Below are 27,491 nucleotides of genomic sequence, written 5' to 3'. Positions count from 1 at the left end.
TTGCAGATTCTGTTGTACAAATAGCTTAACATTTGGATTAGGAAAATATATCAAAATACATTTTGAACCTAATAAAGCAATTAGATTTTTATTTACTTTTTTTAACCCTTGATGCCCCCCTTTTCTCCCTCTACCCTCTTCTAGTTTCTGGAAGGAGGTAGGGCTTTGTGGTGCAAGTGATAAGCTCAGCTTCAAAACCAGTTTACAGTGGGAAGAACTTCTGTGGCAAGACTGTGTGAGTCTTGCTCAGCACAGTCTGTGTACTTAGTTTCATGAGGATTTATACATAGAAAAGAACTAAGGAAATTTGTAACAACTGTGTCTTTATTTCCCATGACAATAAAATGATATGAGTTTGCCTACTACCAGTATTCCTGCAGTTGCTCTGTGAGATTGATAGCTAGGTTGGTATCTGTTGCCAGGAAGAGATCTCAGTGAAGTTGGTATGCACATTTTAATTTTGCAGGTTGTTTTGCCAAATTTGCCTTATGGTGTTTGAAAACAAATGGAATTCCTGGAGAAGATGCTGTCAGTCAGATTCAGAGAAACGATCTCTAAAATCAAGATAACTGCTAGTGATCATTAATATGTGACAAATGTAACTTTTTAAACCAAGATCATAATCCTCAGTGGATTTTTGTATGGTGATAGCAATATGGGAATCCAGAAGTAGGTTAATATGACTGTCTTTTGAATTAAGATGATGAGTTATTTTACCAAAATGGTTAATTCATCGCTGCTTGCTTTGTTTTCCATATAATGTAATTGAGGATTAACAGCAATTTTTGTATAGATGTTACTAAACAGAAGTAGTAAGAAAAATGCTTTCCTATTATTTAAAAAACTTTAATGTACTTCAGTCTTCTTTGTTTTTCCAAGGCCTTTTTAAATAAGAAGAGAATAACGTTTTACAGTAATGTTTGATTTACTGTTGCTAGGTATGAGAAGATTCTTGGATCAGATGCATAACTGATCTTAGCAATCCAATTGAAATCATTCTGTAGATGTACTGTGAGCAGCTGAGAATGCTGTATTTATTTGCTTTTCATGTGTGACCCTTGCGCCTTGGTGATCTGTAGTTTATCCACTATATATTGTGTAACACATTTGTGTTAGCTTGCACCAAGGATTGTCCTTAAAAAAACTGGCTTTCAGTTTCATTTTTACCTAAATTATAAGAGCTCTGGGATAATGTTGTTTTATTTCTGTTCTCTGGTAAATGATAATTTTCTAAGCAATTATACCTTGATTTCCCCCAGTTATCATCAAAATTGAATAACTTGGATCTGAAAGCTGCTTGCAGGCAGTGGATTGAAACTGCTCTGGTTGATGGAAGTGCCAGAGTTAATTCTGTATTTAAAATATATTTATCACTTATATAACTGGACTTCTGTTTTTAAAAAAAATCATTATAGTTGCACTTCCACTTTGCTTTAAGGGTGTGAATAATTGCGAAGTCTTCAATGGGTATGTGTCTGGGAAAATATCATACAATAAATTTAAGGAGACATGACTAGCTGATTATAATTATAATTACCAAAAGTAAGATAATGAAGCTGAAGAGTTGTTTTTCATTACCTCATTCCATTTCTGTTATCTTTCTGAGGTTAGCTTTGTTACACTTTCTATTAGTTGTAACTGTTTAAAATTAATAGAAGAATTACAAAAGCTCTGTTCTTCATCTGGGAGAAACCACTAGTCACTTTTTAAAATACAATTTAGAACACTTGTTATCAAGTGTAACAGTGCCTCTTAGAATTGCTTTCCAAAAGACTTCTTCCTTAACTGAATTAATGTATTTCTCTCTGTGTTACCATTAGGATATTGAATTAGATACTAAAATTACACAGTTCATCCTCCCTTTGCTCCTTTAGCTATTACTAATTACTTGTGATTACTCTAAGAACATTATAAACACAGCATGCAAGAAAGCTGATAGAAATTTTGTGTCATTTCAAGTGTTTTTTACCAATTTCCATTTCCACACTGAGGACAGATGTGTGGAGCAGCACTGTTTTTACATGGCCTTTTCTGCGTTTTCCTGTAATCGTGATTTTTAATTTTCTGCTTAAAGCAGGCACAGCATCACAAAATAGTTGAGGTTGGAGAGCACCTCTGGAGATCATCTTGTCTAACATCTCTAAGCTAGAGCCGGTTACCCAGGGCTGTGTCCAGCCAGGTTTTGTTTTTCTAGGGATGGAGACTTCTCAACCTTTCCTGTAAGAGGATGATCTTCACTGTTCTAAAATGTTTAGGAACCTAATCAAAAATTATTTAAGTTCACCAAATGTGTCCTTTTTAAAATTAGCTGGTCTTCATGTAAAAATGTGATTTGGGTATGTTTCTTATAATATATGCACCACATTCTTATTTAAGAATTTTTTGTGGGTTTTTTACACTTAAAACTCGAATTTCTTTTGAAGGCATCTCACCGTCATATATACTTAATTCAGAAAATAAATATATTACTGATTTTGTATAAAAATATTAAGTTAAATGGTAAAAAAGTTTGAGTACATATATGCTTTAGGAAGAAAAATTTTGGATTCAGTGCTAGTAAAAGAAAAGGCACAGACGAAGTACAAAGGCTTCAGTAAAGATCAGGGGCAATGTATGCTTGTGCCTGTTTTGCTGTTCCCACATAGTTAAAGGTATTTCAGGCTTGCAGTTACCAGCAGAACAGCTGTCAGGGGATGAGCTTTAAAGGGCTACAGGGTTTCTCTTGGGAAGGAAGGGCATTTAGGTGTCTTGCATAGAGTTCAGTATTCATCGCAAATTACTGTGTGGGGTTTTTTTTTTTGTGATTACCGACCAAAATGAATCATTCCCTTGTTAGGAAATAGCAGATAATTAAGAATATTATTTAAATTGTATTTTCCTGTAACTGGCTGAAATTATGATTAAACTGGTCACGTGAACCTTTTAATCCTAGTAAGCAAATGAGAATCGCAGGTGAAGTCTAAGTGGCCAACTGGCAATTCCACCTGCAGGCCTGAACTCTTAACTGGCTAGCTTGTTGCATTACTGTCATCCTCTGAGTGGGTATGCTCAGTGTGGAGTCAAGTTTGCTTCTGTAGTTCGTGCCTTCTTGTGGCTCATAGGAAGAAATTTACAGTAGCAAGTAACCTTTCCATTTTATTTTTTTAGGCTTCCAGCAAAAACCAAGGCAAAAATCTGGTAAATTTACCTCTGATATCCAGTTGGTATCGAAGAGTTCAAGATGTACCTGGAGTAAAGCAAGCTGCTGGCAAATGCAATATGGTGCTTCTCCAGCTTCCAGAGTTGGCGTCTGCTCCAGAGGAACAGCTACAAGACTTCTCTTCAGTTCCAGATGGATTAGAAGAGGAGAATGAAGACAGTCATTTAATAGGTGGTCCGAGGCCAACTATGACGAAATTAATGGTAATATGAACTTTTAATGAGTTAATAGTATTGTACTTGATTTGAAATAGGTGAAATTTATTAGAACTGCAGAAGTGAAAATACCTTTTGCCCATCTTCTGTCTGATACGCATTGACTTAAAAGTGATTTTACTTTTTTGTTCTGATATTTGATCATTCAGGAATTGAGTAAAGATAGGACTGCTGGAAGCCCTATCAATAATTCTGAATAATCAAAGCAACTCTTTGTTTGAATTGCAATATTGTATTCTTCTTTTAAAGTGATTTATAAAAAGGATGACAAAAGATGTTACTTTGATGTTTGGCTTCATTATTCTATTGCTTCTGTTTGGGTTTTTTGCTTTTTGATTAGAGCTTTGAACATCTGGGAACCTTGAGTTTTGTTAAAGAAAACTCTCTGTTATGTTCCATAACAGTATTTTTTGCATAGAGGCTGACAACATTTCCTAAAGAAAATTAACAGGGCTTTCTTGTGACAAAGAGAGAAATAAATAATTTGAATCCCATGTAATGTAGAGTCAGCTGTGTTCTTTAGTTTCAGTTAGACTGAAAGTGTGGCATATTTTGATCTGATGCCGTTAAATGCAGTGGAGATTTTGCTACCAAATTGAGTGAGTAAAGGAGCAGTGTCTTAATTTGTTTTTCCTCCTTTCACATAGGAAAATGGTATTGAAGCCAAGTTTTCTCCTCATCCATGCCCCAGCTGGACCCTAGACTGGACTAATCTACCATCTGCAGTCAATCCTGGAGAAGGTAAGGGTTTTTATGCGTGTATGTATATGTACTTAACAGTGCCACCTTCTAGTGAAGCTACCTAACTTTCATACTTGTTAGCAAAGTTTGGTAGCTACATATGGGTGAGTCTTCCCTTATGTGGCAGTGTCCCCTGTCCTGTAGGGGTTGTTTGCTTTGCTGGGTTGCAGGGCAGTCTGTTGCCTACTGTCTACAGTCTACAGAGGAAAAAAAAAAGATTTATAGCAATGTTTGTTTTCATCAGTGTTGTGAATATTGAATACCTCTTCCACCATACAGTAGAGTTTCCTCTAAAAGGTCTCATACATACTGCCAGACAGTAAGAAGTTAGTGGGTGGTAACCCCCTTCTGCAGGGAACAAGAAGGTTTGTGTTCTTTTGCATAAATAAGATAACTTAGATACTGAAGTCAGTCTAGCTTCAGTGGTGTAGAACTTCTGATTTAAAGAGTACAGAAATATACATGCGAAGTATAGATGCTCTTCAGTGACCAATATGTGAAATTCCTCACAGAATACTTTAGGAATCACTGAAAAGCTATAGGCACTTACAAAAAAAGCTTATTTTTAAAAAAAATATCTAGTTGTGTGAATACAAGCATATATTCCATCTACAGTATACAGACTATAAAAATAAGATCAAATTTTAAGTTGATTTCCTCTGGTGTGAAGTTCACAAAGCCGTGACAAACCCCTCATGTATACCATTTATATAAAGTGTCCATCCTTCTAACATGAGCTGTTTTCCTTTGGTTTGTCCTGAGAGAAATTTACTGGGAAGTTGCACACCATGCTTTAATTAGTGATTCTTTCTTTTATCACAGAAGAAAAAACAAAACTTGTTTTTTTCACCTGTCAACATTACATTATGCCTCTTCAGACTTGATGTGGATGTTTTTGATACACTTCTTAAGTTAAAATAGCTCTGCAGTCTGACTACTGAAATGCTCAGAGGTTTACGTGTGCTGAATTTCTGTGACAAGTTCCGGTATTTTGCTGGAAGTGAATAAACTTTTTTGGTTATTTCCAATGCTCAGGGTTTTGGGTGTAAGCTTTAGTTCTTTCCTTGAGATATCAATGTTCTTCTATTTGAAATAAAATTTTGAAAAAGATGCATAACATACAAAACCACGTAATGAAATTTTGTGCTGGAAAGAGTCTCTTGGACTCAGTTTGACTGGGAGAAAAATCAACTCCTGCTGCTTCCTGCCTGCTTGTGTGCTGGCTCTCTCCTTTTTCATGTTTTCTGAAATAGTTACTCATGACATCAATATCTGAAATTGGTTTTCAGTTAAATATTATGGAAGATTTGCTAGCTCAACAAGGTGCCATGAGGGAGAGCTTTCACCTCCCTCCATCCAAGATCACAGTGGTGCTGATGACATTTGCTGATTTAGGGAAACTCCAGATGGTTGTGTTTTTAGTCCAGAAGCAACAGAATCACATAGGATGAAAAGATATTTCCTGATATGAAAATTGATTTTGGTTTTTGGTTGGATATATCTGCATGCTTACCTCTGCTCTTTTAAGTGGTACTGTTCTGTTTACTGATTCTTTTGCTAGTATAGCCTAATCATTTGTATATGAATTGAATTCTCAATATTTTACTTCTAAATCCCACCTGGCACACTAAGAAAATAGTCACTGGATCTGACAGGGTGTTAAACTGGATTTAAGTCATGCAATTCAAACTTTTGACACGGATTACCCCTATAACTGGTAAATAAATTGCCTCTTACTAATGTTCACAGCAGTTGAGACAAAGTAGAGACTGTTCAGTTATAAAAACCAAAGATATCACTTTGGTTTTTATTCACTTTAAATTTAATTTACTGGAAAATCTTAATTTAATCGCATACATGATATCCTTTCTTTGTTCTATCTCATCTTAGATAACTTGGTATTTGTTATATGTATGTGGAAGTTCTTGGATTGAATTGTTCAGTCTGTCTGTAAGTCTAATTAGACCACTTTGCTGTCACAGCTATTTACTGCAGAAGAGAATTACTGATGATTCCAGTTCTAATGTATTATTTATATTATACATTTAAATTCATTCATGTTTTTTGATAGGGACTATTTACTGTTGCAAAACTAAAGATTACAACATCACTATTTTAATTTAATTTGCTTAGTCGTATTTCTGAAGCAGAATAAGATAGACTATTTCAGTTGGAAGAGACCTATAATGAGCATCTAGTCCAGCTGCCTGACCACTTCAGGGCTGACCAAGTTAAAGCATGTTATGGGGATTGTCCAAATGCCTCTTAAACACTGACAGTCTTGGAGCATTGACCACATCTCTAGGAAGCCTGTTCCAGTGTTTGACCACCCTCTCGGTAAATAAATGCTTCCTAATGTCCAGTCTAAACCTCTCTGATACAGCTTTGAGCCATTCCCATGTGAAAACCTCTGTTCTAGTCCTGATGCAATTTTTAAAAGGTATTTGGTTGACCAAAATGCAGTCATGTTTACATTTTAGATATCCTCCAGCTTTTTAAATTTCTGAATTGTTTCTAAAATATTTGTCTTCTGTACTTGTGTATATTGGCCTTGAAATGTGTGAATCTATAAGACTTTGTGAGCATCTGGACTGTGTTTGAAACATTGCAAAATATCCCAAAATATAGTATCTTAGTGTCCTCTGTAACTGTTGTGATTCTAGGATATTGTAGTTGTTGTTGTTGTTACAAACTTTCACTTTTGGAAGGAATTTAACACAACATATTTATTTTAAAATGTGTTGTAAACATTGGTTTCTGTTCTAGTTTACTATATAAAAACTTGGCCAGTACTTGAAGTATATTTTTTCTAAGGTTGTCTTCCAAATCTATGTTTAGAACAGAAATATGTTGATATTGTCTATTAAATACAGAAGCCAAAACCCCTCAGCAATTCATTGTTTCTTCCGAGTCACGTAATATGTAAAGACTTACCTGCAAGCACACAAACCAAATCTTTCTCACTAAATGCATCTCTTGATCCTGAAAAATCAATTTGTGCAAAATCTCAAAAGAAAATTTCTAAGTTATATTGGAGGCAAGTACTGGAAACTTGTATGCTATTAAAATATTCTATGAAATAATTATTTGCAATAAATACTTCAGTTGGCAGAGATCCTAGCCCAAGAGGTCCTCACCAAGCTTGGTGCTTGGTTGTGTTGAGCTTTCCATAGAAGTATACAACTGTAAATATGTACAGACAGTAGAAGAAGAGGGTGGCAGGTCAGAATATGAAAGTGTAGGTGGTTATAATGTGAGACTGATGGAAAATTAGATACTTAAATCAGCAGTACAGGGAAATAATCACATGATGTATGTCAGCATAGAAAATGTTCTCATTTTTTTCCTTTGATAAGGTGGTGGCTAAAATTTTGTGAAGAGGGTCTTGTTGAGATAGGAATACTGAATGAAAATAGTGTGCTACTGCTAATTAAATGTGAGGTCTGGGAAAGAGAAGGTTATGTTTAACTAGATTTGTGACCAGCAGAGAAATGCAGCATCTTTTCTGTGGCTTCACAGTAAGGATTTTTTTTTTTTTTTTTGGAACTTCAGTCAACCCTGGAGTCTTTGCTTGTGTTCCCGGTCCTCTTCATGTGTGTGAAATTGTTCCTTGTCTCACAGATAATAGGGATTTAGCTTGAAAGGCTCTGTGGATATAAAGAACAGTTTGGTTATGATTAGAAATGCTTCCTTTAGGCTCACCTAAAGCACATTAAGGAGAGAGGGAAAGTGTGTGTATGTGGAGGTGGAGAGCAATTGTTGCTTGTTGCTACTTCATTATTCTGACAATACATGCAGATGTAAGTCTTTGTTGTGATTTTTTTTTTTTTCTTCATTTTTTTCACTGTGAAACAAAGAAGGGAGAAAGGTTAATTTTTTTTTTTTAACAGAAATCTATTTTTTCCTTTAATACAGCTTTTTATTTTTTCACTCAACTGAAATTCAAGAATGAGAAAAAAACTGGCCCACAGTCTCACAAACCCTTTCTTCTTTTCTCATGAGTTGAAATACGTGTTAAGCAGGAAGTACTTACAAGAAGAAAAGTGCTTTATTTGTGGTATCTCATTCTGCAATTACCAGCTAGACTGACACAGTGTGCATGTGATGGTATTTACTTAGAAAGGTAGTGGCTAGCTGTGAACAAATTATACTGTTCTTTCCAAAGTATGAAACTGCTCACAGAATGAATGTAGTAAGTAGTAAACTACATTCTGTAGGCTTGTGAATAATGCTCTTTTCATAAAAATATTTTTTCTTAAATGAAGGAATTATAGTAGGTCAGAAAAGAGCTCTTTAGCTGAAATATGACTTGCTGTCAGGTGAATGTGGAAAGACCACTGTAATAAAAACCAGGAGTACATGCACAGCAGGAGACAGAGGGTTCAATTACAGAATCTGTGAAGAGTTTGAGGTGGAGGAAGTTAGTTTAAAAAAATGTAGGCAGATAAAGCAAGTTAGATCAAAATAAATGAATACATTTTACAAGTGCAGCTTGTTCTTACCAATTAATGGAAGACATGTAGCCCTTGAACTCTGTAGTTGGCCCTATTTTCCTAAACAAGTACGTTTTAATGGATTGTGTATAAACATGACTCCCAGTGAAGCATGTCAAGTATTTTATATGCTTCGTTATTCCTGGTATTGCATTAATTAGAACAAGTGTTTGACTTGAGGTGAAATTTTCCATGTATGAATGTTAAAAAGCTGATATGGAAAAAGACCTTTCACATCTGTGTCCAGCACACAAGTGTAAGAAAGGGTGGTGTTAATTCATTGCAAGGCAATGCATACCTGCTGTCTTGAAGATAGAATGACTATGATCAAGTTTGTTTGATTTATGTTTGCTTTGGTAATCAGTAGCAATTTGATGGCCACATTAAATTACTATATAAAACTGCCACAGAAAGATTAGCCTGAATAAAACAATACCCTGATTGATACTTGCCCCTTGTTTGCATTTAATCCTTCAGACCTTTGAGAAAGTTGCTAGATTTTTAGAATGCTTAGCTCTTAAAACGAGACAGAATTTGGAAAGCCCAACATCTGTGGTTCAGTGGTAAGGATGTCCCTTAAATGGTTGTTGAGAAAGATTTGTTACCTTGAATTATGAGCCACAGAGTAATTCAGAATTGCGGGAGAGGAGCAGAATTCAGGAAATACAAGAATATAATATTAAAAAGGTTGCTGTTATGTTGTCTTCTTTTCCTAAATAATTTGTCAGCTGAGAATTTGATCTTCATTGCTTTTTTCTTTTTTTTTGAAGCCTGCTTTTATTAATAGGAGTATTTTAATATATGCACGAATATAAATCTTACTAAAGGTGCCATATTCGGTTATTTATGTACATACAGAGTTCAGAATGTTCACATTCGAAACAGATCTTGTCTGATTGCCCGAAAAAATAGTAACATGAGAATAAAGTTCTTCCTGTGTCATCTTTGTTTGTGTTTGGTAGTGGTGATAATTTTTTCCCAAAACAAAATGTTACATTTTTGGGATTGGGATATTGCTTTATTTGGCAAAAACATAAGTGAAACTGTTTGAGCATAATTTTAGATGACTGTCTATCTCAAATCATTTCAGTATGACAAGAAATGATGAGTAAATGTAGTATGTGGCTTTGAGAATTGACATCACAATATATATAGCCAAATGAAGACTAGAAAATTTTCTTTAAATTATTTTAAAGTTAACTGCTTATGAATTAAGAACATGAAAAGATGGGAGATTTCCACTATTTTTATGTGTTGCAGTTAAAAAAAAAAAAAAGCAAAAAAAAAGCGCGCAGCTCTTAATGCTACATGTTTGCAGAGGAGTTGTTTGTCACAATGTCTCTTTAAAAAACACATAATTGAACCCCAAAGCAGTGAAACTTGCTTCCCTGTGGGAGGAGGATCTTTGTGTTCCACAACTGTCTCATAGAGCTAATACTCATGTTTTCTTTGTGTCATTAATTATTTGCAAACCAGGTTTGGTTTTTAACCTGTTGTCCAACATAACTTAGGGTTACTGTAATAGAAGTCTTTTTCTGGCAGAAAGAAAAATGAATTACAGATATTTGGCTGACACTTTGTTGCACTGGAGTTGTTAAAATATCTTAGGAAGGCAGGAGTATTTTCCTTCACTGGCAAAAATGAATTGGCTAAATAAAAATTCACTGGGATGTGGACCTCAAAAATGTTTTTGTAGTTGGACAACCATTGATCTTGGAGATCCCATTTAAGTATATTATTCCAAAGCAATTTTGTTTTGTCCTCAGGTCAGCTCTCAAGGACCGAGTTCATTCATCATAAGTGCTCTGCAAATACTGAGTACTGTGTCAGTAATTTGCTGCTCTGCAGACTTACTCTCCATACCTGTTCTTCTTTCCTTCTCCGTTCATAAACACTGATTTTATAGAACATTTATAATAAAACTGCATTAGACTTTGAGAAAGTATTTGTAAATTAAGTATGCAGAGGAATTTAATTTGGTAGTTTACTTCCTCGTCTACTTTCTGTGAGACACCAATTTTAAGAGGGTTTTCCACTTAGAAGTTAACGATACAAATACAATCTGTTTTAGGAGGTGCAGTTACTTCATCAAATGACAAAGCAGCACAGTTGAAACAAGTTTCTCCATGATGCCTGTTCATGAGGTTTGACCAGTGTCACTGTTCAGAGTGATCTCTAATCTTGATTTCCATTGTGCATAACTTCCGAATTAAGGCATCAGTTGATTTGTCTACAGTTATGATAAAACCTCTGGTCTTTCTTTGAAGACTAAATATAGAAGTAGTTGTGAGTCTATTTTTAAAATTCATTTACCTATTTACTATGATGGGGTTTTTTTGTAAAATAACTCTCAGGTCCCCAAACTCTCCCCAGCTCCTTCTATCCGCTACCTCACCCAATAATTCTAGAATCTTTTATCTGGACAGGATCTGAAATACTAATCTAGTAACAAATACTTCTGTACTCTGTTTGTTTAGATCAGTAACATCTATACCCGTCTCCTGCCTGAATTTGGCTATAACCTAAATTCGTAATTGCTTGTACCAAGCAGAATGATTCATAGAATAATAATAATGTTAGAAGGATACCTGTTTGAAGGAGGAATTGTGGGATCACAGTATCATTTTATTTCTCCAGAACAGAGATGAAACAGTAAATTAGATATTCTAAAGTGAAAGAATGTTATGAAGGACAGCAGTTTTTAAAAAGAGCTTCCTGTTAAACATAGCAGGTGGACCAAAAAGAATTAAAGCAATTTTTACAATTGTAGTTTAGAAACATCTTCAAAATTTGAATGCCTTTAAATAACACAGTCTAGGACAATAAAAGTTACACAGAACGGTGTTATAGTTCTGTGGAGTTAACTGATGTTTTGATTAAGCAGTCTTAGTGGTATACCAGACAACAGTCCTGGAGGATCAGTGTTAGCTTCAGCTTCCAGAACTAAGTAAAAGATACTTTAATGTTGTGTGGCTTCTCAACAGGGAAGATACATAGACTTCTTAACTTGGCAGAAGAAACTTTTAAAAAATTTTCAACCCTCGTTTATCATATATAGAATTAGCTTTAAAGAAAGGGAGGACATGACTTCAGTGAGCTATGATGAGATTCTTGAACTGATCCTTTAACCATTGAAAAGCCTGGCTTCTGGGCTTCCGATTGAGTTCCCTGTATTTTGGACATAATGTTGATTTCTTGGGTTTTGCCCTTACACCAAACGATTATCAACCATTCTCTAACTTAACATGATTATTTATGACTGTTGTTTTAATGATTGCTACTTGATTTTTGGTGTTTGTTTTTTGTTTGGGTGTTTTTGGTTTTGGGGTTTTTTTTTACGACATTGAAGGAAAACAGTGTTAAATTATGTAATTATATTTTAACCAATTTAAAAGTTTGTGACTTTGGGTCTATGTTAAAATTGTAATAAATTGGAATAAATGCTTTATTAGATGCAGAGTTATTTGTTTTGAAATGGTTGTCAAGATTGATTCAATATATCAGGTTGCTTCTAGGATTATTTTGTGAGGATAGGTCACAGTTATTTTGTTCTGCTTTTTATATTAGTATTACCTTTGGAATACTTTAGACTTGAGAGATGCTTTCTGAGACGAAAATAGATGATGCTTAAAAATCAAAGCTGTTATTTTATTAAAATTCAGTTTTAATAGGAAATCTGATATTTTATTAAAATTTTTGCTAATCAAGAAATGCAAATTATGTGTTTTACTTTAAGTGTTAAAAGCAACAGTGTTTCTAAAATGAGATCCAGGCACTCATTTATTCTATAAAACAAAAAGAGTTAAAAGAAACACTTTAAAGTTCTCTATTTCCCTTCCAAGCTTGTCAGAACTTTTTCAAAGACTTTGAAGATTTTTTTTTTAATAGTTTTGTAGCCTATTTCAGTATCTCAAGCATCCTGAAACAGGAACTCATCCTTCTTCTTCAACTGATTTTTCCATATCAGACAGCTCTTTGCCTGCAAGCCACATGGGTAACAATCCAAGGGAAACTCAACTGAAGCTGCTTCTCATTAACCTCTCCTTAAAGTTATACTTTTGCTGCACTCATTATAAGTTTAAACCACATTTATGATTGTATTGTATTTTGCAGTTCAAGATCTGGAAAACCTGCAATGGCAGTGGAGCCAGGGTGCCTCATATTCTTTATAAATCCTTGAGAAGTAAACAGTTTTCAGTAACAGAAAGGAAAATGTTCACAGCTTGAATATAGACAACACTGGTAGTTGAGATGATAAGTGTAAGGAAAGGGAAGCTTATTACTGCAACTTCATTCTTCTTTTATATGGCTTATCTTAAAAAGAGGATTCTTGCAAAACTTTAGATTTCATATATGACTTCTTTGGATCTTTTGACTGTTGTGGGATATAGCATTGCATAGTTAGCCTGAGGACAATTTTGATGGGAGTTTGAATGCAATTGCTAATTTTTAGACCAAAAGTTCTTTATCTGTAGCTGGAAATAATAAATTATGCATGCCACCAAGATCGATAACTTGTCCATAGCAATATACAATTCATAATATTACTGTGCTCTGTCTCCATTTTTCTTTTGTGATTGCCTTCATTACCAAACTAAACAAGGGAAGGGAATGCATTATTTTATAATTTTAAGATGCATATTTGGAGACAGGAGGCAAAGCTATTACATGACCAAACTAAATTAGTATGTAATAATGATTTTTAGGTACAGTGTTTTGCTGAAACAAATCCTTTTTGAAAACATAGAAGGCTTCTATGCCTCTTAAGAGCAATGCATCTGCATTACGAGGGATACAAGTTCAGTACATTTATGTTTGCTTAAAGTCTGTTGCATTTTTTTAAGTGATGTTTTGGTCTAAATGGCATGCTTAAGAGCCTCTGAAATACTAAAAATCTTCAAAGAAAAAAACAGTTGCCCCTGTATCTTATTGAAAGTCAGACTAGAAAGAATACTATTAACTTTGAACAGCTGCATTTTGATTCAGTTAGGACACATTCTCATTGGTGTTTGGCTTGTTCTGTAAGAAGTTGCTATGGTGAGGGTGATTGACGGACTTTCTGTATGGCTGAAAAGTGTCGCCTTTGTTTCAATGCCTTGCTTTATAGAGTAAGTGTAAACCTCAGAGAATTAGAGGCCTTAGCCCTTCATATTGAATATCCCCTATAACAGGAGTTCAGTTTTTGGTGAAGTTTAATTCCTAGAGGTATGGTTTTACAATTCCTTGTTAACTGTGAGTTTATTAGGCTTCTGAGATATTTTTTTTTTTAATAGAATACAATGTATAAAGTTCAGCAGAGGCTTTTAGTCCTGTTGTGGTTTGTATTTGTTTACTGAACATATCTAAAGAATTTAAATGCTGCAATTTGCCATTTGAAATGTTTTAGGGATTTATGGTTTGTGAACTGAGGGCAATTCTTAATGATTTGGTTTTGTAAATTCACAGTAGTCAGTTCTGACAGTTAAATTAAAGCATGTTCTTGATTAATCAGAGTGAATTACAAAGTGTCTGCACTTGACAGTCACTGTAAGCTGGCTATGTGTAGATAGAATTTGAGTGTGATCTGCCATGAATAGAAAAAGTAGTTTTATTCATTAGACAGTGGGGTTTTTTTCCCCCTTTTGTCTCTAAAGTTCTCACACATATGGAAGGACATAAAAACATTAACTCAGTGTCGTGGTTTGAGGTTCGAGGGCACCTGAGCATCATGCAGTGTCTCACTCCTTCCTTCCCCCCCCAGTGCTGAGAAGGAGAAAATGAAGCAAAAAGCTTGCTGGTTTGAGCTCAGAGGGCAACTGGGCACCATGCAGTCACTCAGTTCCCCTTTCCCCCCCAGCACTGGGGAGGGGCAAGTAAAACAAAACACTCAGGAATCAGGATAAGGACAGGGAAGGATGATCCATCCATGACTGTGACATGCAAGAGACAGACTCATTAGGGGAAGGAAAAAACCAGAAATCTAATAGTGACACTAACAACAACACTTAACAGAGTAGGACTGTGAGAAGCATTACCACATCTCGAAAACACCGTTCCCTATCCCTCCCTTCTTCCAGGGCTCAGCTTTGCTCCCAGTATCTCTACCTCCTTTTCCACAGCAGTGCAGGGGGCAGAGAATGCGTGTGTGGTCAGTCCTGCTTCTTCTAGCTCAGGATGGGGGGACTTCTGACATTGTTCCTCTGTCCCAGCGCAGTCCTCCACTCACAGGAGACAGTCCTCCACAAACTTTCTCAAACATGAGTCCCTCCCACAGGTGTGTGGGTCACCTCTGTGTGTTGCAGTCGTCCTGGTGCTGAACTACAACAGCGGGGCCTTCTTCCCATGGGTTCCCCACCTTCTTCGGGTGCAGTCACCTGTCCCAGCATGGGGCCCTCCATTGGCCACAAATCAGCATCTGTTCCACCATAGACCTTCATGGGTGGCAGGGGTGGGGTGGAGGGGGGCCCTGCTATCTCACCATGGGATACAGGGGAGTCAGCTCCAGCACATCTCCCCGCCTTCTCCTTTCTTCCACTGACCTTGGTGTTCGCACAGATCTTATCTCCAACTCCTCCCAGGTTCCCCTTCTTGAATACATTATTGCAGAGGCACAGCCACCATTGAGAATTGGCTCGTCCTTGGTGCAAAGGCAGGTCTGACTTGGAGCTGGGGGAGCTTCAAGAAGCTTCTCACAGGGGGCTACCACTGGAGCTCTACCTCCCCTGCCTTCCAAAAACCCCCTCCACTCACTCAAATCATGACACATAGATGACTAGCAGATTTTAATTTTGTTTTTTTAAACAGGACTATTAAATTCATTTTCCATTGTCTTCCTCAGAAATCTTTAGTGAGTGTTCAGTAGTCTAAGTAACTGTGGCCTTTGCTTCATTTAGGCTATTTGGTCTCTTTTCCTCCTGGTATCATTGTAGTAGAGTTTACTTGTTTCTTTGTCCCTTTTATATTTGTGTTCCTTGCTCATGGGATAACAGAGCCCCGAAGTTATATTATTTATCTTTTAAGCCAGAGGTTTAGAGAAAAAGTTTCTGCGAAGTACTCCTTAGCATGGAGGTACAGGTCATTCTTTATGGAAGATCACTATTGAGGAAAGAAGGATTGATGATGGATTCTAGTAATTTTGGTTGGGGCAGTGTCCAGGAAAAATCTGGGATGGATAATTAATGTGATCCAGAAGGACATCTTGTAAACATGACTCAATCAGCAGCAGGGGTATTTTTGGGGAAGCCAGAGTATATAGCAATTTATCTCCTTTAGCGGGTAATAAGGTGTATTTAGGAGTGATGCTGCCGTACAAAGTGACACTTTGTAGAGAAGACAGTGATGACACATCTCTTGCTCCTTTTTGCCTGGAAACTACATTAAAAGAAGGCATTTAACTACTTTTTAAAGTCCTGTTTATAGTGTTGCCACTTCATAATAACTGGTTCCGTATATGCTATCCAGTCTGAATTACACAGATGCTGATCATTCATGCACTACTGACTCTCAGAAGGTCCTCATGGCAGCTGAATATCTAGTTGTCAAAAAAATCTTCCTGTTTCAGAACTTCAAAAATATAAACAGATAATTAGATGGAGAAATGCTGGCTTTTTTGTTCATGTTCCATTTATTTTTCTCTTGCTTGTGTCTGTATAGGTGAAATTAGATTTTTACATCTGTCACTATGAGGAAGAACTAAATGCCTGTTTCAGGATTTTTGGTCTTTGTACTAGTAGATGGGTACTTTCCTACAGAGTATATATAGTATTCAAACTTACAGAAAATTTATTTTTATACCTTGTCCAGTTTTAATCTGTATGTACCTGATTTTCAGCATGTTTTTGTAATGATATGCCCATTTTTGGAATGTTAATTCCTTTAAAAATCTTTGGATACCATTAAAAACTTGTAAAGATGTGGAAAGAAATCCTGTCCCTTTTTCACATAAGCAAGTAAAAAGATTGCTTTTATTTAATTTGGGCCATTATTTCCCTTTTTGAAAGATGTTTTAAGTTTCTCAATAATTTAATTAAACCTTGTAGTAATGAATTCCATATGCATTAGCATATGTCTTAATTACAAAGATTTAGGAGAGGGGGAGTTAATGCCTTTCTTTGTCTCCAAATATTGTGAAGATGCTATTGGATAAAAAGTTAAATTGTTGAGGACATTAGTCTTCATAATTTTTTTCCAGAATATACTAATACATTAGTATTCCTGTTGCTGTACATTTTAAATTGATCTTTTGTAGCACTGGTATTGTCTTTAAGAGAGATATTTAATCTGCTTCAGTATCCTGGTATTTCTTGCTGTAAAATGTCTTCACTGCTTATCTGAAGTGTTCTGTAAGTTTTCTCGACTTAAATCCCAATTCAATACAGAGATGACAGGGTGTAACCACTGTATATCTTGTGTCCTTTAGCTATTTCATGTGTCATCCATTTGCTGTATCTGAGAATATGGGGATTCATACTTCATATAGTTATGTAGCCTAACTAACACAAGGATTTAAAGTGTTTTTTTTCCCCTTTCTTTGTAGTATTTTTATAGGTCACTTACAATGAGTAGAAAACCACAACGTAACTGAGGGGCAGCTTAGTTTTAAATTTATCAGCTCAGCTGTTAAGCAAGCATGACTGATCTCTGTGTTTCAGCTACAAAGCCTAAGCAGTCCTTTCAAGCAGAGGCATCAGGAGACTTCGTTACCTCTGAAACAACATTTTGGCTTTTTTACTTTATTCAAAGTGTAATGCTGAGCTGTGCAATCTGTCTTTTAAGACAGAAGTGTGAACTGGTCGAGCGGAATCAAGTTTTTCTTGGCTGTTCCACCAGTGCGCTGGTGTGTGTATTGTTGGAGCTTAAAACTTTCACAGGCCACAGGAGGGCAGCAAAATCTGTTTGGTAAGAAACTACCTAGATGGATGTGCCCTGCGACTAAGGAGTCACCCAAGGGAAAGATGCTTTTTATGTGGCAGTTTTCAGCTCAATAACCTCTAATATCAAAATTTGGGACCACCCGTTGGAAAAAGTAATTTAAAACTTTTTTTTTTTTCTTCAAATTAGAGTTCATGATTTAGCAGTTGACATATTAATTGTATTAGGCTCTAAAAGCACTAATTGCTGTATAAACACATAGCAGAGTAATGCCTTCTGCCTTGAATATTTTCAAATTTAAAAAAAAGAGGTAACAGCTGAGCAGGAAGTGATGGAGGGGAAAATTGATGAGCTCAACAACTTCTGCTGGAATTTTCTATTCTTTGGGGTAAAGGAGAATCCTGGGAAGGTATTTGTAAGAGAATGAGCAGCTCAGTGAAAATTTCAGGGGATTTTTTTTCTTGGCAGATATGTAATAACATGAAGATTTGTGCAAGTGATTTTTTTTTTTTTTTTTTTTAAATCAGTTAATGCTGCCATAGTTTGAGGGCCAGCATTTTGGTAACTGAAAAAGATAATAGCATTGAAGGCAAAGTTATGGCTGGAATTTAGAGGAAAGTGTAGAAGAAAAAAAGTAGGCAAATGGAAGGATGTAAAGACATTAATTTTAAGCAACTGACCAGTAATTTTTTTTTTTTTGTATTGGCACTCTGAGCACATAAGCATGTGACCCTCTTTATTAGGTGTGAATGTCAGTAGTCAGAATATAAAAGAGCTGTCTAGCCTATGCAAATGTTTGAAAATGTTCCCCACAACAAGTCAAAAAGGATCCTCTCTCTTAATTGAACCTCTTAAAACTACTTTTCCTGGTGTAATCTTGCTTTCCAAAAAGGAAATGTAGGCACCGAGAAATTGCAGAGCAGTTAAGAAGATTAAATAAACGTGAGAAGGAAGGTCTAGTTTCTGTGCTTGAGCATAGAAAAGACTGCAGCCTAGAGAATGACTGAAACAGAGCACCTCTTTCTCTTCTTCCTTGCTAACAATATACTGTAAATATATTGAAAGAATTTATATGTTGTTCTCAATTGAGTTTATTGAAATTCACTCATATTTTGTTCTGGGGATAGGTTCTTTTAAAGCATTATTTGTTATTGATTTGGGAGGGAAGGAGAGGATTTGCTGGAAGCTTAAATACTTCATAGATTATTTACATTACCTTTTTTGTAATGTTCTCTGGAGAACCCATTAGATTGTTTGTAGATTATTTGTGAAAAACAATTCAACTTGTGTACTAAGTTTGCAGTTTCTTATTTTACTGCATTACTGAAACTCTATTCATTGATCCTACTTAGTATTAAATATCCTTAAGGAGTTGTTTCTAAGGCTACTGGTTGTTTCCAGAGTTTGTGATTGCCCAGATTTTATGTCAATTCATAAATTATCATAATTTAAAAAGGAGGTTTATTTTGTGGTTATTAAGCTACTCAGTTTCCTTCAGGAATGTAGGCAAACATGTTTTTAACATGTTTTGGGCATTGTGGGGATGGGACTGCATCACTGTAATGTAAAAGTAATATTGTCAAGGTACTGTCAAGTTTTGTGCAGCATTAGTGAATTTCTGTAAGCTCTTTATTGACATTTTATAAGGAGTTTGTGAATCACAACATATTTAATTGGGGCAATACATCGGGCTTTTGTCTATAAAACATACTTTGAAACTAATGTTTCTGCTAGAAACACAGGTGTCTTGTGTATTGTTAAAGGTAAACATTGTACAAGTGGCTGCATCTACCTTCTTTTTCCATCCCCCAATCTTTATCTGTTGCAGATTTGAGGTACAGATTTTGTTTCCAACCCATAAATCATTTGTGAAAAAATATGAGATAAGGAGGAAATTTTCTGTCTGTTGAAGTTACTTATGGTTTCCATCTGCACTTTCAGTGGTTTTAGATTTCCATGTTAAGAACCATGAAGTATTACTTGATTTGGATACAATTCTACATTTAGCTCTTCCTGAAAGTGCGTTCTTAGGCCACAGTTGTGCATTTAAAGTTTTAATCAGCAATTTCAAGGAAGAGAGTACTGCTGTGTTAAAAAAACCCAACAAACAAACCTTGTAGTGGGGGGGGAAAAAAAAAAAAAAAAAGAAAAATTATTTTGAGTAATTTCTTCTGAGTAGTGTGATACTTTCAAAGCTTTTAATTGCACAAAGGAAAGGCCAGACTACTGTATGTTTAGTGAAGGTGGTATTAATTATTTTGTACTTGAAATGCATCTTCACCAGATGGTCTGGAATAGCTTCTGAAAAGTTAATTTTTGGCGCATGTCTCATGTCAATTTTCTGGCATCTTACCATAGCAATATCAAAAGGAATTCACATCCTTTAAAAACTTTTAAAGTATTGGAAGAGCAAAGACAAGTAGGAAATTCAGCTGTTTGTAGAATTATCTTGTAAGTATAGAAGAATAGGAGAATAATCCCGATATTAAAATCTGTCAAATCTAATCTGAAGCAATAAAATTGTCCCCTGTTGTTGTGGAACATTAATCTAAAAATGCAGAGATGAGAGAGATATGATGCTTTTATTTCAGTTTGTGCCAGGAGGTTACTTTAAAACTTTCGCAGATCTGTCACTGAGTTTTTCGTCTTTGTGTTGATGTTTAAATTGCTAGTTTAAGTATTGTGAGTAGCCCAGTTGAGATAGTATTCATTTAGTTGTTCCATCAGCACATCCTACTTTTCTTATGTGTCTTATTGGTGAAGTGCTCTTAAATATGCTTAAATGCGTTTGAATATCCCGTTTGCCGATCCTTCTTGTGTTCTTGTGTTTTTAGTGACAAGAAATAAGAAACAAAACAACATTCCCTCACCCCCAAAGACTAAGATAGCTCTTTACACTATAAACTGCTCTGAGTGCTTCCATGAAGAAATGTAAACTGGACAAAGGTCTTATCTTGGGTCTCAATGGCATTACATGTTATCTACAGTCTTTCCTTTGTTAGTATGCAGGGAAAAAATAAAAATGCACTTATACTCCTCTGGCTTATACAAACACTTCTTGCTGTCCTGGATTTGTACCTGACATTTTGAAGTTGGTGCTGAAAGTTAGCTCAGGTTGTAAATGCTTCTAGGCTGTGTTTGTAATGTTCAGGACTGTGTCTGGAAGCTGACTTCATTTCCCTATCCTTCATCAGTTAATGACATTGGGAAATATTGGAGTATGTTATGGACTTTCATGAGCTAGCATTTCATGCTGCATCCTGGGTGAATTCATATGTTTCGGTGTAATTTCAGTGGAACTTACCTAGCTGGTATCTTTAGGAAAGAACATGGTTCTGTCACTTGCATCATGACTGGCTTATTTTGTGCAAAAAGTAAGGCAGTTTGTAGATATAAGACCTTGAATCATGCCTCACATTTTTATTGTGTTTTATAGTAATATTTGTGTATATTTGCTTGAAATTTTATTTTATCTGTATCATTCTTGTGCTTCTGTGTCATCAACAGAAGCTACTTGTATATGTGTTGCCTGTTCTGAAATGTACGTAGGGATTTGGCATTTGTAGCTCATTTTCCCTCATACAGGGAAAAGAATGTCATCAAATCTTGGTTCAGAAGTAGCAACTTGAAAAGTGAACCAGGGTATCAAATATGCATAAGTAAGCTTCAGAAACCGGACTTGCTGGGGAAGTTAAATTTGGTGGACTTTAATGACAAGTTTGACATAAATATGAAAAAATTTCTAATGTTTTCAATATTTTCAATTGATGATTTGGGCTTTTTTTGATTTATATTCTTCAGACCTTGTCAACTGTAATAGACAGAATTACTGGTTTAACTTTTAACAAGCTTCATATTACTGCTACAGATCTAGGTGTGAGTGAAAAGGCTTTTTTTTTTTTTTTTTTTCTCTTTAGTGATTGCAGTATCTATATTACTCCACACTCTCTCAACATGTTTCTTTCCTTTGGATGAGTACATTTTCAAATCCTCTGGCCAGATACTTCAGTGGATTTTTTTTTAAAATAGGTACACTTGGTAGTGTGAAGAATGGAGAATTTTTATTTTCAAAAGCAGAAGTTAACAGCTTGCTTGAAGGTGGCTGTTCACCAAAGGTGATTCTTCACAGGTGTTGATGTTGCTTGTTGAATGGAAATCAATTCTTTTGATTCTGAGATCAGTAAACTTTTTAATGTGGGAGGGAAAGCATAGTTTGTTCTGCAAGTAATTTTTTTGTTAGTAGTGTGCTGTGAAATGTCCTCCAAACCTTGAAAAAGGTTACTTAAATATTTAGCAAAATGGAAAGAGGGATGAAGCAACAATGCTAACACTGAAAGATGTTTGTTTAGTTATATTAATTTAGTTCTATACTCTGTTTGTTCTTGTGCTGTGTGTCTTCTTGAAGGCATGACTGTGAAGTGTGCTCTGTTGAAAAGAACACTGCAATGTAACTTCTGCACTCTAATGCTGCAGAACAATCCAGGTAATTAAGAAGAGACTGCTTCAGTCCTGTCACCATGACCTTTGTCATCGGTGGCTTTGGTGTGACTTCCTTCACTTCTAGTTCGTGAATATTTTGCTTATTTGAGCTTTGTAATCATAGTAGGCATCTGTTGATCTGCAGAGTTCTAAGGCCAGGGACTTTTCTGTTGTCTGTATTCCTGTAGTACTTAAGTTTCTCAACAGCAGGAATGGTTTCACTGCCAGATCTCTGCAGTACAAGTCTGATCTGAATTAGACGTTGGCACGCTGCTGTGTCTGTGACAAATTAGCACACAATTTGGAACTTGTGCATAGATACTCCTATGCTAGCTGTGAGAGGACACCTGAAACCATACTTGACTTGGAAACAGTGCTATAGAGAGAATGTTATCTAGATTAAAACTTTTCAGTACAAGTTAAATGTCAAAAAAATAAAGGTGGATGGGGGTGGTGCGGAATTAAGTGTTATTTGAGTCCTCAGGGTGATATTGCAGAATCAATGCTTTGCAATATGAGGAAGCTACATTTTTGGTCTGCAGTAGTAGCACTCAAACACGATTTCATAACTTGTTTAGGTTCCACCTGACTTAGAATCCTTTCTTATGCTTAATACTGCATGTACCCATAATTAGAGTCCTTGTCCCAGAAAAGTTTGTTGCTTGGAGAATCTCTCCCTTCTTCCTAGAAGAGTCTCATTCTGCCACTTCCTCCATGTATTGAACTGTACTTTGATTTCACTTAGTTCATTTTCAGAGTAATTTCCTAAGGAAGAAAAGATAAGGATATAGAACTCAGCAGTGTTACGGGTATCTCAGTTCTAATATCAAGTCCTCCTTCACTTCCAGTATTGAACATCTGAAAGAATGTATGTTCAGTCTGTTCATTTCACCATGTCATTACTATCAAATTTGTTTCCCTCTAACTCTATGGAAACATTTTGAGCCCAACTCTGGACTAACATAAAAACAATGTACTGTTTTGTTTCTTTTTGACAATAATTCAGTAGTATGACTGGTTTTGAAATAATTGGCTGAGGTCACTGCATCTCCGATCACTGTAAATCAGTGAATTAAGAAACCCAAGGTTTCCTCTCCCATTTTTTTTTTTAATCTTTAAAGTTTAAGGGAAGAAGATCCAGGAAAATGTGGGCAGTCCTAACAAATTCAGTAAATGGCTTAATCTGAAATACACAACTGCTTACTATTGGAATTTACAGATCTAGCTCTACAATAACACATGACCTAAGAATTTAGGCCTTGTTTGTTGAAGACTCTATAGAATCCTGATTATAATTTAAATGGTTTCCAAAATAATGAGTTGGGATTTCCGACCTAATTTACCTGTAATACAGAAACTTGTTACTGACCAGTGTAGTTTTACATTAAGCAAGCAGCTAGAACTTTTTTTAGTATAAAAGTGTATTGTGAAGTATTTGTGATATCCTTTAATTACATTTATGGATCAGTGTATATGGATATGTTTCTTATTTATAATAGAAATCTAAAATTGTAAGTACTGTGAAAAGTAGCCAGGAGTTTTAGAACTATTTTTTTCATATGTAACTTCTAGAATCAAGGGTTAAAAATACTGTTTATTCTTGAACAGGTTCTGAATTTATTATTTTAGCTGATTTAGCCCTTTAGCCATAAAGTAGCTGTACAGCTTTTCTGTATATGCTAATTCTGAAATGGTTTGCATTCTTTGGTGATTTCTGTGGTAAACTGGAAGTAAGCAAAAATAAATGCCACTGTGCTTTAAGTGTAGGAAATGTGGAAGCAAATACCCAATTTTACATCCAGATCTTGTAACTTCAGACTGGTAGTTTCCAAATAAGACATCTCATTTGTTAGTCACTTAATGTAGAATTTTATTTTCTCTGTCACAACACTTGCCAAAAATAATGTGAAAATAAGTCTGGCACTTAAAATGATAGTAGCTTTCTGTTCCATATTTTTTCTCCAGGTTTGCAGGACCTCTTTTTCTTGTAATAGACTGTGGGTCAGATAGTTTTTGAGGGAGGCAGATGCATTTTGAACTAATGAATAAATCAAATGAATGCTTTGTGCTTTCTTAAATTAGCCATTGTTGATTCTAGTGATTTTTTTTTTTTTAAAGTGTATAATGTGAAATGCTGGGTTTCAACCCCAAGCCCCAAATTAAGGTTGACATATGGGTGATTCCCACAGCCCTTCACAAAGGGGGGGTGAGTTTGCCTTTAGGCTTCCCTCCAGGGTGGGGCTGGCCTTGCAGGGAGAGCCATTGGGTAAAGGAGCCCCAGGTGTCCCACATTCAGTAAGCAAAGGTCAGGTGTCCCACTGGGGGATAAAAGCTGGGACCCCTTGCAGGAAGGGGCAGTGTCTGTCTGTGAGGTGGGTGCACTGTGCAGATTCTCCTGTTGGGGAAGGACCTCCTGCCTCCCTGGAATTGGGCTCCAGTCAGGTCTGGCTTTTGTAAACGTGGGCTGTGTAGAGATTCAGTATGTGGCTTCCTTGGTCTTATGTGTTTGGCTTGTTGACTCTGTTGTCTCCCGTCCCTTCTATGGGAGACTGCATTTCACCATTTATTCCACCCATTGTTGGTTGTGCAGTGTTGTTGCTGGGGTCAGTGGGATTGATGTCAATTATGTATCATCTGACTTGTTTGTACCCCCAGTGCTCACCCATGTACTGACCCTTTTGTATCAAATACAGTTTGGTTATTGGTTCATCTTTGTTGGCTGTGTCCTTTATGCTAAGCTTAATAATTGGCAAAACAAAATGTAAACAATAAAATTCTTCATTTGAGCACTCCATTGTTTGCCCATTGCTATTCTCTCATTCTTTGTAATTCAGGTTTGTCATCTGCAAAATGTATTTCAGATTTATCTGAAGTAACCTTAGCTTGCTAGGCAGGTATCAGTTTTGAGGAATTGTGACAAGAGAAATACCTTTTGTTCATGTGATTCTTCTTGGTTTACCTGAACTAAAATATGAAAGCCAACATAAATGGCTATATAGCCATCTTTCAGAATTGTTAGTGACTCTATATTCTGTAATGTATTTTTTCAGCACAATCTATTGCTGGCATTTTTTGTGAAGCATTGCCATAATTTCTTTGATATACTCTCATTGTTTTTTGAGAGACTGGAAATGATTTCTTAATTAAAATAATCTGTTTTTCTAAAAACAAAACAAACCCTAAAAACCAATTTGAGCTGAGACAGAATAGTTCTTGATCCTGTGTTATATGCTATTCAGAAAACATATGGCAAATGGATTACTTTCCATTTTATCTGCAGCACGTATTTGACATTCTTCTGCTCGTGCTTGTTAGTGGATGCTTTGGCCCAGTTGTGATCCCACTTGATGTATATTGGAGTTTTAAGTTCTCTGTAACTTACTTTGAATAATGCTAAGTAATATGAGATGCAGAAAAGAAATCATACCTTCAGTCAAGCTTTCTTGATGTTTTAAATCTTAATCGATTTGTAAACAAGTCTTAGATTGTTCTTTCTATATCTGTGTCCCCCATTTTTTTCTTGTTTCATGATTAATACATGCATTTTACATCTCTGTATGTTTTTTAACTGTGGCATAAAGATTACAGCCCCATTATTGCTTGTAGGGAGCATGTAGAACACATGGCAGAGGTTATGAATGTTGAACTCTTATTTGAGCCATAACATCAGAAATCTTGTTGAAAGATTGGTTTGTAGCTGTTGCAATGGCAAACAGTGGGTCTGAAAGTCACTGCAGAAACTTTCTGCAAAACATGCTGCTTGTTTGTAGACAGCTTCACCTGGTATTTTATCAAGTTGAAAACATGCAGGTCTATACGAACATATCTGTTTGGTTTTGTTATCAAGGAGATGAGCAGATTCTGTGCTGTATTTTTTCCTGAAGGTCCTTCAAGTATAAATTAATCTCTGATAATCAGGTAATCTCATACCTAGTTCAAGGCATTTTATGAACATAGAACTTTTTTAACCTAAATTCACCATTTTAATAAATACCATAAATACTTGCTTTAAAAGTTTTTTTAAGTAAATTTAATTTTTACAGTGATTTCTAGAGCTTATTCTTCCATATTTCAACAATATATGTACTTCGTTTGAATGTAGGAGTACTCCTGTTGAGGACATGTGTGAAAACTGAGCAATGAGAGCTTCAGTAGAATCACAGCTTTCATTTTATGTGGTTCATTAACATGGTTCAATTAGATTTGCTACTGTGCAATATACGCAAACTCAAATTTTAAGACTATTTATTTAGTGTGTTCTTTCAGTTTTGTATCACAAATATACTTCATAGTTGAGTGCTCCATACTGCATTAATTTCCCATTTGATTTAATTTCATTGTGTGTTGGCAAGAGACAGAGCATAGCACTCAACTAATTTTTTTCAATTAATTTTCTGAAGTATTTTCAACTTGGTAATAATTAATTAAAAGAAAAAAATCCACACACCCCCACCCCCCAACCTGTAATATTTGACTCAAAACAACTTTATGAAGAAATCATACCTGATGGAATGTGGTCCATAGTCCATTCGTAAATCATCTAGTGGCTGCTGCATGAGTAAGATTAGAAGCATACTTCATGATTATATTTTTATATAAATCTGCAATACAGGAGAAGAAATGGGCTATACAACAGCCATCGATTATCAAGAGATGTTGAGCACCTTTGTACTTAAAGGGGGGAAGTGAATTGGAATCCATCAATTATTTTATCTTCCATCCTATATACAGTATACTGGGACTGTATACTATTTATATTGCATTTTTCTGCCAATATTCGCCATTACGCAGGTGTATGATGGAGGTTGTGGTTACTATCACAGCTCAGGTTTTCTTGGATTTTGTAATTAAAAATACACCTTAATATTACTGAATATTCACTTATGAATACTTCTATACTCACGTATAGTCTTTATTGTACTATTGTAAGAAACACTTTCCCCTGTAATTGCAGTATAATTATTTTAGTGTAGAGATGCTTGTTCTGGCTTTGTATCTTTTCAGTTTGGTTTACTCAAGAAGTGGTTTAATCTAAATAAAATAATCCCATCACATAGCCTCAAAATAATCCCACTTTTATACCAGAAATGCCTGTTTCAAGGATTATAATTGTATAACAGTATCAATCCAACTGATGAGACTTTTCTCGGTAGGTTAGGCTTTGTTCTACGCTGTGTCTGTGTTTAGAAACTGTCAAAACAGTTTTATGTCTTTGGCCTTGAGGAGAATTTGCCCGCAATGTCAATACCCCTTTAGCTCACTCTTCTTTGAATGCTTGTTTTGTGAAGGGCTCAAGCATCTGCAGAACTCCTCTTTCAGGAATATCACAGGAGTATGTATGTGCCTTGCTCTCATAGGTGGTATCCATGCAAAGGACACATGAAAGATCCCAATGTTTCTCAGTTCCTTTCAGCTACTTTGAGGAGATTGGATTTCCTTGTGACCTGTGTTACTGGGACCTTTCCTTCTCAATTCCCCACACAGTTACAGGTCCAGAGAAATAATTCTGCCTGT

General features: G+C 35.7%; 1 protein-coding gene across 1 annotated transcript in view; it reads left to right on the top strand.

Annotated features, from left to right (window-relative positions):
• GSTCD (glutathione S-transferase C-terminal domain containing) overlaps positions 1-27,491 on the top strand; it is a 67,260-nt gene that overhangs the window by 6,375 nt on the left and 33,394 nt on the right. Inside the window, exons 4-5 of the mRNA XM_026847361.1 lie at positions 3,148-3,402; positions 4,062-4,155. Of these exons, the coding sequence (XP_026703162.1) occupies positions 3,148-3,402; positions 4,062-4,155 (349 nt within the window). The remainder of the gene's footprint in view (positions 1-3,147; positions 3,403-4,061; positions 4,156-27,491) is intronic.

This window comes from Athene cunicularia, assembly GCF_003259725.1.
Source record: "Athene cunicularia isolate RWA chromosome 4 unlocalized genomic scaffold, athCun1 chr4_part2, whole genome shotgun sequence".
NCBI classification, from domain to species: domain Eukaryota; kingdom Metazoa; phylum Chordata; class Aves; order Strigiformes; family Strigidae; genus Athene; species Athene cunicularia.
Note: the sequence above shows the minus strand (reverse complement) of the source record. Positions and strands in the feature narration are given on the sequence as shown.